The sequence below is a fragment of the Phalacrocorax aristotelis genome, chromosome 1, assembly GCF_949628215.1.
Source record: "Phalacrocorax aristotelis chromosome 1, bGulAri2.1, whole genome shotgun sequence".
NCBI classification, from domain to species: domain Eukaryota; kingdom Metazoa; phylum Chordata; class Aves; order Suliformes; family Phalacrocoracidae; genus Phalacrocorax; species Phalacrocorax aristotelis.
The window spans coordinates 204,904,821-204,919,773 of NC_134276.1; the positions used below are offsets into that span (position 1 = coordinate 204,904,821).

At 42.2% G+C, this 14,953-nt stretch overlaps 1 protein-coding gene across 10 annotated transcripts in view; it reads left to right on the plus strand.

Annotated features, from left to right (window-relative positions):
• The window catches only part of SLC26A5 (solute carrier family 26 member 5), a 39,472-nt gene that overhangs the window by 4,242 nt on the left and 20,277 nt on the right, over positions 1-14,953 (plus strand). For 3 of the 10 annotated variants that reach the window (XM_075081431.1, XM_075081430.1, XM_075081429.1), the window contains 2 exons: positions 10,175-10,388; positions 12,141-12,280. In XM_075081431.1, the coding sequence (XP_074937532.1) occupies positions 10,234-10,388; positions 12,141-12,280 (295 nt within the window). In that variant the 5' untranslated portion in view covers positions 10,175-10,233. Of the gene's footprint in view, positions 1-7,954; positions 8,341-9,009; positions 9,135-9,586; positions 9,813-10,174; positions 10,389-12,140; positions 12,281-14,953 lie in introns of those variants that run through there. The other 7 variants (XM_075081421.1, XM_075081423.1, XM_075081428.1 and 4 more) reach the window with 7 other exon arrangements.

Genomic DNA, 14,953 nt, shown 5'->3' on the forward strand with positions numbered 1-14,953 from the left:
TTGACTGTTGCCTGCCATTTTGTATGTGTAATTCTGTTTGCGTTCCTGTGTTGTTCTGGGTTCTTTGGGGTTGTGGTTTTGGTTTGTTTTTTTAGCTAATTAAATATATTTTAATCTATTAATTGAAAACCTGAGATTCTGATACCTAGAGCTAAGGTCAAATTGTTCACTTCCATTTATTTTATGGTAATCAGGTCCTGAGGCAGGGCTGGGACTTTTGAGAACTCTCATAACTAAAACATGGACAGAATTTTCCAGTCCAAATCAAAGATTGCAGTGTCTGTCATTTGAAACATCCTTGTTGGAGTTCAGTCTAGTAGGGCCAGATCAAATTAAGGATTGAGCTGATTAGGCATTACGAAACTTCAATTTTGGGCACCAGGTTTTCATGGAGCAGAATGCAAAACTCCGTATACCATCTAGGAGAGAACTTGGATTGCTACTCAGAGGTGCCCACAGGGAACTGCCTGTTACTGTTCACACAGAGCCTGCTAAGCTTGGGCATGTCTGAAGAGTAGAGTCAGGAGCAAAACCACAGATCTTTCATAGATACAGGCATCTGTAATATCTTCTCTGAATACTGAAGTTTTGCTGCTGCTGTCATAACTTTATGGTGTAACATGGTTAAAGTCCTTTCCCAGAGAAAGCTAGATGTGAGTTCACTTACCATTTCAGTGTGTTGGGATTTAACCCTGCATCTCCTGCTTTACTGGGATAGTGCCAGAGCTACACAGCTTTGCCACAACATTGTTTTCTAAGCCCTTTCTCTTTCTTTCTGGTTTACTGTTTCTTTATCTTCTGTCTCTGGTCCATTTAATTGTTCAGTTTGGAATTTTGCACTAGTTTTCTTGCTTTCAATTCTGTATTATGTGTTTCTGGTTTTATTTCTTTGCCAGTTTCATGTTTAGAATTGATGCTTAAGATCTTTTTTCACTGTGGCATTGCAATGCTGTAGATGATGCTGTATTTGTGTCCCTATAGCTGAACAGGTGACCTGAGTCTTTAACTTACTACAGATGTAGTGAGTCTGATTTTCTTTTCCCTACTTTCTGGTGACATTTGTTTCTTTTGCATACATGTTTCTGAGGAAGGAAGGTTCTTGCAAGAAGTAGTCCCCAGAATATTACTCAATGAACCTTTCTCCATTTAATTTGATGATCCTCAGCCCAGACACCCTTGTGCCTCTCCTTCATTATGGCACCCTGTTTTATCATCAGCTGTTGCAGGACTCCATTCATACTGGGTTGTTCTGCCAAACACACTTGAAGAGTCAGTTGGAGAACTCTTTGCTCCTACAGACCTGTTTGAACTAAACTCTGTGACTGACATCTTTACAAATCTGGTATAGATGATGTTTTGGTAGATGGATTCTTAGCTTTACTGCATGCTTGGATGATGAACACCACTACTCTCTTAGAGCTTTTCACAGAATATACTTCAGTTCTACCTAATAAATGTCACTGATTTATGAAGAACAGACCAACAAATCTGAAAGTCCTCTGCTTCAGTAGGCTAGTAAAAGTAAAGTATAACTGAAAGGACATGAGCCTGGTAGGTTGTTTTATCATTCCTACTCTGTAGCACAGAACCTTCAATGTATGAACATGTTCAGCACCAACCGGTAACTAGTGTCAGTCCAAAGCAATTTCAGTATATTCTCCATCTTGATTGCTCTGTTTGGGATTGTGGATTCATTTCTTTAGCTGTATGAAGGTTAATCTTTTTACCTGTGTAGTTAAGAACAGACACAGGGCTGTCTCACGTTAAGATGTGAGTTCTGCCACAGAAGAGATACAAAGCCATGAAGTGAATCTGTGAATAAAGCAGGGGGTTGCTGTGAAATACTTATCAGAGAAACTCCTCTACATGTTCATTTTGCTTCCTATGAATTTTAAATGTTTCAAGGAAAAGCAGTATTGGCCTGGGTTTGCTGCTCACTCAAGGCCTTTATGTGTAACCTCATCATCAAGATGTTGAGGAAGGTCATTCCCACTGGCTGGCAATCACCTTCAGAACATGAAGCAACACCCTTAAGTACACAGGATACAGGAAAACACTATTGCTTGGATGGTATAATCTTAACCAAGCAGCAGTTGCATAAATGGAGACAGGATCTGTCACAAGTCCTATCCTACTCACTGCTCATGTAGGATTTGGTTTAATGCCAAACACACAGAAGACGTGTGTTATAAAGTAGCTGCCAAGAACTAAATGTTTTTTCCAAATGTAGATCCTAACATGGAAAGGGAAGTTGAACTTCTCTCTCAAAACTAGCAGGAGGAGACTTGCAGCTTCGATAAATAGTTACTGTTACTACCTTCCTAGAGAGTGTCTGCCCTATGCTGACAGAAGCAACAGTTCTTCAGGAATTTCTTCAGGCACATCAATGGCTGTAGCCTGTCCTGCAGAGGGGCAAATCCTTTCTGAAGCTGGTAGGAAGAGAGCCTTGCAAAGGATCCTTAGAGGCATTTCAAAACCTCATATTGGTTAAGTAAGGTAATTACTTCATACCTTGTTTTCAGGAGGGAAACTGGAATATAAATTTATAATCCCATCCTAAACCCCCTCTTCTTCCTTCCCCCTACCCCAGTCATTTCTCCCTGTGATCACACTGTGTTTTACTATCCTTCAGCTTCCCGTGTGGCTTGAGAGGTTTGCACTGGAAACGTGATGACTGAAGTGACTCTAGTTATAAGTAACCTTCTGCTTTTTTTTGTTTTGTTTATTTTTAGCTTGATGCAGCACTTGAGAGGCTAGTGATGTGTGTGAACAGGGTTGATGAAGCATATACTCTTTTGGTGGCCTCTCTGCTGAGGGAAGTGCTTCCCCCTTTTGCAGAGGCACTTGTTTGATGTCCGCTTGTTCCACTTTGCCAGAAAAGATGAACCAGCTGCTGGAGGTCGTTGGTGCACTGAGATCACATGAACTCCTAGAAATTATTCGGAGTTAGCTTGGTGAATGTGCATGATCTTATGTTCTCTCCTCTGGTCATCAACTGGAGCTTTACGATGAAGACTGCTCCAGAAAAGTTTTTGGCAGTGGATTGCCTCTGGAAAAATGAAGCTAGCTAATGATTATCTGTCTCTGAGGGGATGTACGTCCTTATCAGTTGGCTTAAGCATGACAAAGGGGTCAGCAGCCATGGTACCATTCTGATTAACTTATCTGATTCCACTATCACTAGCTACTGGTTTTGGATTTCAGAAGGGGTGAGGATGGCAGATTCAGACCCAGGGTCACTAAAGCCACAGAAAGCAGGAATAAGAATGATCATATTTCCATGGTTTTCGTGGTCATTAGTGTGTTTACACTGGAAACAGAAGCCATCTCTTATCTGTATCTGAGAGGGAAGGAGACCAATGTTCTGCTGTTCAAAGTGCTCCAGGTATTTGTTTTGTGTGGAATTGATTGGACAGCTCAATCATCATAATGGGTTCCTGAAAGATTGCCTTGTTGAAAACAAACATAAGATTACTGGTTGATAAGAGATACCATTAAGAGATTAATGAATTCATAGTCCATGGAGTAAATCTTTAGATGCTAAAGTATTTTTAGCAAGGGGTATTTCATATTCCTTATTAATTACATAATATTTTCTTTAATGCAGGTCTAATTTGTTAACATTTTCTGAGTCGAGGATCTCTGTGCCTCACATGTTGCTATTATGCTCTTTTCAGTGGATAAGAACAGTTTATTAGAGGAAAATACATCATACTGAATACATCAGCCTGAGGAAGGCAAGGCTGCTGCTGCTGCTCCATATCCCCAGGTCCTACCAGTATCAAGGCTGAAGATGTGTGCTATCAGGGGGACACACAGAGAACATATATACACAACATATTTACATATATACATGGCAAGTCACACAAATTAGGCAACACCAGCAGTCTCATCTTCCTGCTCTCTGGCTAGGCAGGACGGAAGTCCAATAGTGAGAATATACATACATATATAGAGATACACACACATATGTATGTACAAGGTGGATCCCTCCAGCAACTAGGCTCAGGCACTTAATCTGCCCAGTAGCTAGCTTCTGCATCCCAGTCTCGCCAGTTGCTGGCAGCGGGGCGTATAAGCCTTCAAGGCTGTAGCCCCATTCCAGTTACTGGTAGAGACCATCACATGCGTGCACACATGGCTGGCCAGGACTTCCCAGGTCCCAGCAGCTGCCCCCTCTTAGAGATATGGCTCTTAGAGATACGTAGATGCTCTCACACCCAGGGCTGGCAGGGACTCCCGTGGTCCCGTAGCTGACCCTCCTGTGCTGCTCTGAACTGCCGGAGATGAGCCTTTGACAGGCTGACGACTCCTGTGACGGACCTGGGAGTAGCCCAGCAAGGTATTATCCAGGCTCTCCGTCCTGCCATTGTCCCTCTGAGTAACTCTGTGAATGTGCGAGGGGCTTTTATCACACAATCCAACACAGTTTATGTAGCCATCTCACCTGTCTATGTGGAGCAGAGTAGAAATTTTACCTGTCTAAAAGCTATATAGGAATTCAAGGTCCTGATTTTTTTATTTTTATTTTTTTTTCCCCAGAAGTTCACTCCTGAAATGCATTTCCTAGCTTAGGACCCACACAAGGAAAATTGTTTGCTTAACAAGTTATTTCTAAATCTGCAAAGCTTCACGTGAAGGCTACAGGTGGATTTAGTGGGAGTAGTGAAGGAGGAATGAGGATGATAAGCACAGTCCAAGAAAACTAAAGCTCATACCTTGTGACCCCACCCAGTCATTTTACACCTTAGTCCTTGTTTTAAAAAACCTTCTGTTCCGGCTTGGTCTACTTTTATACATATCACTCAAGTTGATAAGTGGAAGGGCATAGGGCACTGGGGAATGAGGCCAGAGAGGAAAGAAATGAGAGGACATGTGGTTCCTAAAATTGCCTCAGATTTTGTGTGTAGCCTCTGCAGACAATAGGAACAGACCTTGCAATAAGTCTGCTTTTCAGTGTACATTTGGGAGAACATATTTTGCATAGAGTGGCAGTATTTCTACTAGCCCTTTGACTGATGGTAGTCACCAGTATTTGTAAGCTTAAAGATGTAAAATACTTTGTAGACTTTGCAGTTCATGATCAGACTTGGAATTCCCCAGCACAGATGTGTGTCTCTACTATAATGCTGTGCTAGTACTGTCCACCTGTTCTTTTCCACTATTTAAAGCAACTCTGTGCTTATCTGCCAGAAGAAGGGTTTTCTGCTCTTTTAAAACAGGCAAGTCAATGGATCTGTCCCTGACCCCTCACTGTTACATTAGGTAGTTCAGATACATTCGGTTAGATACATAAACCTAGGAGCAGAAGTGCCTAATTTTGTAACTATAAGCCTATTATTAGTCACACAGGATGATATTCTTCATGTCTCCAGCTTTCCCCCCCCCCCATAGTCATATTTTGAATCTAAGGAACAGCAGCCAAATCACGATCCTTATAAATTTTATGGCTGCATCCTAGTTCATGTGGATTGGATCAAAAATGATTGACCTCTACAAGAATCAGTGTAGGTGGCTTGACAGCCCTCCTTTATCGTCTAAGATTGCAAAGAAAAAGTACTTAATTATTAGTGATAGTGTTATAAAGTGATGTTTGCATCACTTTTTTTTTTTTATTTAGCACCTTTGATTTGATAATAGCAGTAAAGGCATAAGACAGGCCTTTATCAGTCCGATAAAGAATTGCCAACTCTTAAGTTTTTTGCATACAGCTTTTAAGTACTTCAGCTCAACTCTTATCTGGCTGATAAGATTAATGGCAGTGTTTCTTATAGATTTTTAATTATATTCTTGCCATGAAGTTCAAAGGTTGTCCGAGAGCAGTATTCCACTATTAATTAAGACTCAGATGCCCAGAGATTGCTTTTCTCTTCCTTTGGATAAAGGTCTGGGAATTCTCAACAATCATAGCAGTAAGCTTTGTCCCTATGAAAATGACAGTATACCTGCTTTTGCTGCTCCTTGAGCATGCTCTGAGTGAAGGGCAAGGCTGAATTTCCAAGCCTTGGATATCTCTGGCAGTTTGTCATACTGCTGTTCAGCAAAACACTTGGAGAGACACTTCAACCAGTCACGAAATGCTGGTATTTTGCTACTCTGTGGACAACGCGTATCATCTGTTGTAAACACAAGCATCTCAATCCTTGCCCTGCGTGTGTTTTTGAAAAACAGATGGATTATATTAAGGACTTTCATCTTTATTGTTTTATCTACAGCTTAGTGTTCAAAATGATCATCAGAGAACATGGTTATGTAGGGCTGTTAAGATGAAGTTGGTAACATGACATGGAATACAGAAATTTATGCATCCAGCTTTGGGGGTAGATTTGTTCCCTGTGTTCTGGTATCCACTGTGAATCATAGCTAAACCCAAGATCCTATTGTATCCTCCCTTAGGTTTACTCTTGTGTTAGGTGGTTCTTGTGATTCAGTGCAGTATAACTTCCTTGTTCGAACAGAATCAGAAATGCTCTATCTACAGTTTAAAGCCCTTCAGACTTAGTGATGGCGAAACCTGGGTTGTGACATCTGGCAATATTTCAGACTAACACTTGCCATCATCTGAATAACTGATTTAGAGTTGAGTCCTGTTCAGTTAGTCAAATACATCTGTGTCATTTATTTCACCATGACAAACAGAGGCAAGACTGAACTTCTGTTGTTCTCTGCATAGTACCTGAAAGAATCTAGCATGTGTACAGAGATGAGAAAGGAACTGGAGATCTTAAGACCTCTCCATGTCTAGATTTACATTACAAACCTGTGTGGCTCTTCCAAATATTAACCAATCTACCTGAAGCTTAACAAACCTCAATGTGGAAAGTATGTATCCCAATCAGGGCCTGAGTTGTTTGGGGTTAGCAAGGGGCTGTTTTGTGTTGCAGTGTTTTTTGGAACAGGAAGAAGGGGTGCATGTTTTTAAAACCTTAGGTAGCAACGTTTTTATATTCTGTTCTCATTTTATTGGAACAGTTTGGCCAAAACCAAGCCTCTGAACTGATGCCTTTTGCATGCAGCTGTAATTTTTGTTTGTTCTGATTTGTTTTAGTGGGTTTTCTGTTTAAGACTGACTAGAAATACTTCTTAATTTGTAAATGAGTCTGAAGTTGCCAGAACACACCAATTAATTGCCAGAAAACATACATTCTATGTGTATAATGACATAAGGGACCATTATGGAATCACAGAATGATCTCCAGAGGTCCCTTCAAGCCTCAACCAGAGTACCACCCCCCTGCTCAAGCAGGGTCACCTAGATCAGGTTGCCCAAAACTGTGCCTAGTCAGCTTATGAATATCTCCAAGGATGGAAACTCCACAGCCTCTGTGGGCAACCTGTTCCAGTGTTTGATCGTGCTTGCAGTAACTTTTTCCTTATATTTAATCAGAATTTCTTGTATTTCAGTTTGTGCCCATTGCCTATTTACTCCCTGCTGCATCAGGTGTTTATATCTGTTGATAAAATTTCCCCACCCTCTCCTCTCCAGGCTGAACAATCACAGCTTTCTCAGCCACTCCTCATATGTCAGGTGCTCCAATTTCTTAACCATCTTTGTGGCCCTTTGCTAGATCCTCTCCAGAATGCTTTCCAGGATTCCCATGTCTTTCTAGCACTGAACTGGACCCAGCACAAGTGCCTCACCAGTGCTGAGGAGAGGGGAAGAATCACCTCCCCCAGCCTGCTGGCTTTGCTCTGTGTAACGCAGCCTAGGATGCCGCTCACCACCTTTGCCAGAAGGGCATGTTGCTGGCTTATGTTCAAATTTTTGGTCCACAGACCCACAGGTCTTTTTCTAGACAGCCGCTTTCTGGAAGATTGAACCCCTCTCTTCCTGCATCATCTGTCCTTGCTGCCACCTCTTAAATGCTTCTTTTTCATGTATGAATTTTCTTGGGAGCTCCTTGTTAATCTTCACAGGCCTCTTACCACTCTTCATTGAATTCCTGTTACTTAGGTGGACCATTCTTGAGTCTGGAGGTAGTTCTTGAAAATCAGCCAGCTCTCCTGGACCCTTCTTCTCTTCAGGACCATATCCCATGGGATTCTTCTGAACAGGTCCCTGAACAGGCTAAAGTCGGCTTTCCTGACGTCTGGGATTGTAAGCCTGCTACGTGTTTTGTTTCTCTCAGGATCCTGAACTCCACCCTCTCATGGTCACTGCAGCCACCCAAGCTTCATATTCCTGACCAGATCTTCCTTGTTGATAAGTATCAGCTCCAGAAGAGCATGTCTCCCTGTCAGGTCCACCATCGCCTGTGACAGGAAGCTATCCTCACTGCACCTCAGAAGGCTCCTGAATTGCTTGTGCCCTGCTGTGCTGCCCTTCCAGCAGACGCTAGGGTAGTTAAAGTTTCAGTTTCACTGAGCAGAAGTTAATACGCTAGGATTCATGGGTAGCTCACTGTCTGTGACAGGGCAAGCTGTGAAGTAGGAAGTAGTATTTGTGGGGAGGTCAATGTTGATGTGGAAAAAAATGTGCTACAGACGTTAGTGGCCAAACATACATCTTGGAGTGGATGGCATTGTTATAAATATGAAATAAGATACCTGTGATAATATGGAGGTCTGAAAAAAGCCAGAGGGCTGTTCAGATTGGAAATGCTGATAGAACAATCCTATTCTAATGTTGACTGGATCAAAATCTGCAGGTAGGGGAAAAAGATTGTAATGCTGAGAGTTACAATTTGCTAAACAATAACATGAGAAAACAGTTCATAAAATGCCATTCAGGTTTCTCGGTGAATCGAAACTATGGAAAGATGTAAAAGAAGCTTCAGATGTGTTTCAGGAGTACAGAGGTAACGAGCTCTGATAGCACCCTTGATACTGTTCTTACAAGTTTTAGATATCTTATTACATGCGATAAAGCTGAAGTAAGTCTTGAATGTGATGTAATTAAAAAAACTATAATTTTGGTAAAAATATCCTTTTATGACTGGCTATGTAGAAAAAAAATGTTGCTTACAAAATAATGAGAACTGAAAAGGTGCTAGGCTGTGTCTGTCGTAGGAGATAAAGGACTGCGAGCCCCGAGTGGAAAATTTCAGCACCTTCATCAGACTGAAGACTTATGTGGCAATACTTTGCTTCTGGGCAGACTGTATTTGCTGGATCAGAACATCGGACCAATCATGGTTAGCTTTGTCTGAGTGTTTAGGTAGCAGTTTGTTTAATTTCTGCATCGTAACCCTTTCCTAGAAAAGTACTGTACAGCTGAAAACTAAACACCTCTGGGTTAGCTCCCTTGGTTGAAGGCAAACACATGCTTAAGTGACTTGCTGGACTTGAGCCCAAAGGCCTTGTTCACAATTATGGCTCTGTTTCCCATTGCACTCATGTTCTGTCATCAAATGTAGCGCTAGCCAGCATCTCTGCTTAACGATACAGCAATCCTGTCATTTTGCTCATAATTTGGAGTTATGTTTCTTGCCCCATATTTCTAGAAGTAGCCAACACAGGGCAAAGGAATTAAGAGAGTATCTCCTAAACATGTTAAGATGTTTATGGCAATGACTCAGAGGAAATGATGTTTAGAAACCTTCTGGCTAGTTTTAAAATTGTCTGTATCTCCTGACTCTTGTTTTAGTGGGCACAGGACTGAGAATAGCAGGAAGTGGCATATCCTTTGAAAGAAGAGCTTTTTGAAAGTAGTGAATTGTGCACCCTTGCGATGCTGTGTGGAAAAAGAAGCCTCTGAAATGGATGAGAAAGCAGGTGGATGGATGCAGGAAGGAACTGGCTATTTGGGTGAAAGAAGTGTCTTTCTCTGTTTAAATCGGAGTTCTGCCTTTTGGAGATGGATGTGACGGGTTGTGAGTAAGAAGGAAGTAACTCAGCAATAAAGTAATCTCCCTTCTACACTGACATTTCCTTTAGAAACTGAGGAGGGAAAACCGAGATAAGCATTACTATAACCTTCCAATTTGTTTCTGCAATTATTTACAAAGTAATTAATGCAAAAGCTGTCTTTACCTAAGAGAAGCATAGATTAGTGGCTTCCATACGGTGAAGATTGTGAGTGTGGTTTATTTACTTACTGCTGTTACAGACAGACTAATTGGTGCTTTTAAACTGCATTCACAGTTCTTGTCTCTAGCTTGTCAAAATACATTCTTTGAAAGGAAATGCCAGGTCCAAGGTTAAAAAATAACCAAACCTATTTTGTCTGCAACAGGTTTTTCAGTGGAGACTGTGGAACTGTTCTTCCTTGGCTCCTGCTCTGTGAGATCAACTATGGAACACGCTCAAGAACATGAAGCATGTCTTGAGCAAATCCAGAGGTATTGTGTGGAGAGACCAATATATAACCAAGAGCTCTTGCAAGGACAGCTGCACAGGCGAGAGAGAACACCTCAAACTTTAAGGCAGAAGATTTCACATTCTTGTCGGTAGGGTTTTTTGTCTCATTTTATTGCTTAGAAATATTCTAATTCTTAATTGATTCATGCACATAGCTGATAATCGCTTCCAAGAAACCTAAGAGATAAAAGCACTAGTTCTGCTTGATTATTCAGCAAGATTGTGATGAAGTTGTATGTGCGTTTTTATATGTTGATACATAACTGTATTACAAAATGTTGGATAAATTAGTAGAATTGCCTTCATCAAAGTGCAAAGGAAAAATATACAGCATAGGAATGCGAAGTGTTAGCCAAATCATGTGACATGAATTCATAAGACCCAGAAAAATATCTGTCCTTCTTACATGGAAATATTTATGGCCAAATTTGTCTTCACATGATCCTTTCACAGAAGAAGAATGGAGATGTACGACAGCTGTGTAGGAATCTAAATGATTAGTCTAATAAGGACTTGACAGAGGCGTTCTGTAGCTTTTAAGTAACTGCCTTGGAATCTAAGTAGCATCTGATTAGATAGGAAATGTCTTTAACTGTGTAACTCTTGCTCTGTGGTACCAGAGGATAGTGAAGAGAAACTTAGTCTAGTTAAGTTCTCATTAGCTTTACACTTATCCATGCTTCACTTGCAGATTTGATTCAATTTCTTGCTAGAACCTTGTTCTGCAAGACAACATATGATTTCTACCTTACTGATTGTCTGTGAAATATTCCTGTTCACATGATTTGACAGTTGGAGACTTGCTTTGGTTAATGGAATGACCGTTCTAATGGTCATGGCACCTAATTCCACCTCAAACTTTATCTGCCCTGAGTAAAAGATATGTGGATCAAAACCCTCCTGAGTTATGACTACTTGTGAGTCAATCTGCTTAAGCATGGAGAAATGTGGATGACTCTAGTTCCTCTCTCACTTGTAGCGATAAGCTTCTTCACTATGCAATTTATTCCCATGAGAATTCAGAAATGTTAACAAATCTCTGTAGTTTTTTTGTGGTTCCTGCACATAGAAAAGCATTTATATAATCCCAGTGTTACATTTTTGCCCAAGGTTAAGCTTTCTTACCACAGTACAACCAAAGCATGATGCGTGGCAATACTGCATAGAGATATTTATTTCGTGGCTCTACTCATTTGTCATGAGTCAGGGTTTCAAAAGGTTAATAACTCTGTTAAGAGACACAAGGATCAGTGTTGCTGGCTTCAGTATCTTTCCTTTCAGGGTAGATAAGGGTTATGTTCTCAAATAGCATTAAAGTTAGCCTATCAGTACCAGTGATAGTAAAAAGCATTAGTAAGGTAATAGTTTAAAAAAAAAAGCATAACAATATAAAATGTTATCATCAAAAAAGTGTAAAGCATGCAAATAGTAAATAAAAGTAGGAGAAAACATTGCAAAGTACTTAGAGTGAAAACCACTATCAGAAAGCAAGTTATCCTCAGGGCATTGTTACTAGGAATGATCTCGGCAAATTGTTGTGTGACTGCGCAATCACCCATGGACTTGAACAGTTTCACCTCCCACTGACCTCCAGCCTCACAAGACACTGATTCTCTTCTCCAGTTCTGTAAGGCTTGTGAACAGTAACTAGCATGTGATAAAGGGCTAAATTAACTGGAGTTGTAGTTATTTGTGCTTAAGCTTTGTCCAGAAATTACTGTCACCAGGGTCTGAGCCTGCCTTTAATGGAGCTGTTTCCCTGTGTAGGGATGAAGGGCAATTTTTTAAACCTGTATTCCCCTGCTAGTGTCTAACTTTTTCTTTCTGCTTTGTATTTTCAGTTGTTCATCTAAGAAAGCCAAGTCTCATCTTTACAGTTTATTACCAATTTTAAAATGGCTTCCCCGTTACCCAGTGAAGGAATACTTATTAGGAGACATCATCTCAGGTATAAGCACTGGGGTTATGCAGCTTCCTCAAGGTGAGTGTCTCTCTGGATTTATTTATCCTCCTCTTTGCTTTTTCTGTGTGTGCTTTTATGGTAGTGCCTGGCTTCTTGAACAGGTGCTCATGAGAATAGGATGTGTATTTCAGGTGTGTGTGTGGAGGTCAGTACAGCATTCTGCAGGCCCTTAAGATGATTCCTTTAAAACTGCAAGTCAGTGATATGCAGCAGACTCTGAAAGAAGCTTACCTCTCTGATCAATGCCAACAGCTCTCAATGACAGAACAACTTTTCCCAGTTGAAGTGCATGTCTAAACCTTTGCTGAATGCACCCAATTATTTTTTGATCTCGTCATCCTGAAAGTTGTAGCAAATTTCCTACAGAGGTAGCAGTGTTCAACAGACACGAGACAAGCTTCCTACCCTGGCACGGCCCTCAGATTACTATGCAGTATTGATTTTTCAGGTAGGCAGCGATGAAGTTGCAACAAGAAGTCCAAGGGCAATCAAGAGAGACTTCAGGGCCTTTGGATGGTTGGTTAGGGGATCAAGAGCACAAGTAGTGTTCTCCTCAATCCTTCCATTTGCAGAAAATGATGAGGGAAGAAACAGGAAGAGCCAGCAGATCAATACCTGACTCTGAGCCTGGTGTCACGAGCAGAATTTTGGGTTTTTTGATCATGGTCCGGTCTATGCAACACAAGGCCTGCTGGCAACAGGTGGGGTATACCTGTCTCAAAGGGGGAAGAGTGTCTTTGCACAGGAGTTAGAAGGGCAAATCTAGTTTAAAGCTCTTTAAATTAGAAAGGGAAAAGAGATAAAACCAGGCTCACTAGAGATAAGCCTGGGGGCAGCACACCAGTGTTTAAGGGACAGTGTGATAGTGAGGTCCTTTGGTCTGCCGTCTCAGTGGAGGTAGGCAATGGAGATCCATGCAGCCACAAAGACACAAGGCTTATGGATGTGTTAGAAACCATGAAGCACCCGAGAATGGTCACATAGGAATTAGGGTTTCTCCTCTCAAAAAGGTGGCAGGATCAATAGCCGAACTGAAGGGCGTCTACACCAACACACACAGCATGGGCAACAAACAGGAAGAGCTGAAATCCGTGGTGCAGCAGGAAAATTGTGATATAGTTGCCATCACAGAAACATGGTGACATGTCTCGCACAACTGAAGTGCTGCAGTGGATGGCTATAAATTCTTCAGAAGGAATAGGCAAGGAAGGAGAGGCAGTGGGTAGCTCTGTATGTGCCATCACACAGCACATACAGGACAACCAGGTGACCAGACCCAGTCAGCATGGGTTTATAAAAGGCAGGTCCTGCTTGACCAACCTGATCTCCTTCTATGACAAGGTGACCCACATAGTGAATGAGGGGAAGGCTGTGGATGTTGTCTACCTAGACTTTAGTAAACCCTTTGACACTATTTCCCGCAGCATTCTTCTGGAGAAACTGGCTGCTCATGGCTTGGATGGGCATACTCTGCACTGGGTAAAACACTGGCTGGGTGGCCAAGCCCAGAGAGTTGTGGTGAGTGGAGTTAAATGCAGTTGGTGGCCAGTCACAAGTGGTGTTCTCCAGGGCTCAGTTTTGGGGCCAGTCTTGTTTAATGTCTTTATCAATGATCTGGATGAGGGGATATAGTGCACCCTTAGTAAGTTTGCAGATGACACCAAATTGGGCGGGAGTGTTGATCTGCTCGAGGGCAGGAAGGCCCTACAGAGGGACCTGCACAGGCTGGATCAATGGGCTGAGGCCAGCTGTATGAGATTCAACGAGGCCAAGTGCTGGGTCCTGCACTTGGGTCACAACAACCCCATGCAATGCTACAGGCTTGGGGAGGAGTGGCTGGAGAGCTGCCCGGTGGAGAAGGACCTGGGGGTGTTCGTTGACAGCCAGCTGAACATGAGCCAGCAGTGTGCCCAGGTGGCCAAGAAGGCCAACAGCATCCTGGCTTGTATCAGGAATAGTGTGGCCGGCAGGAGCAGGGCAGTGATTGTGCCCCTGTACTCGGCACTGGTGAGGCCGCACCTCAAACACTGTGTTCAGCTTTGGGCCCCTCACTACAAGAAGGACATTGAGGGGCTGGCGTGTGTCCAGAGAAGGGCAATGAAGCTGGTGAAGGGTCTGGAGAGCAGGTCTTACGAGGAGCGGTTGAGGGAAGTAGGTTGGTTTAGTGTGGAGAAGAGGAGGCTGAGGGGAGACCTTATTGCTCCCTACAACCACCTGAGAAGAGGTTGTAGTGAGGTGGGGGTTGGTCTCTTCTCCCAGGTCACTAGCGATAGGATGAGAGGAAATGGCCTCAGGTTGCACCAGGGGAGGTTTAGATTGGATATTAGGAAAGATTTCTTCACCGAAAGGGTTGTCAAGCACTGGAACAGGCTGCCCAGAGAGGTGGTGGAGTCACCATCCCTTGAGGTCTTTAAAACACGTGTAGATATGGTGCTTAGGGACATGGTTTAGTGGTTGACTTGACAGCGCTAGGTTAATGGTTGGACTTGATCTTAAAGGTCTTTTCCAACCTAAACAATTCTATGATTCTGTAATGTTTCAGGATAGCAACTGTTGCAAAGAAATGACACTAAATTCAACCAGACAAGAATGTGCATGAAATCAGAGACCGATCCCTGTTTTTCTCTTAAGGCTAGAATTCACCAGTTTAAGCTGGAACCATAGTAGTGGACAGTGGCTTGGTGGAAATAA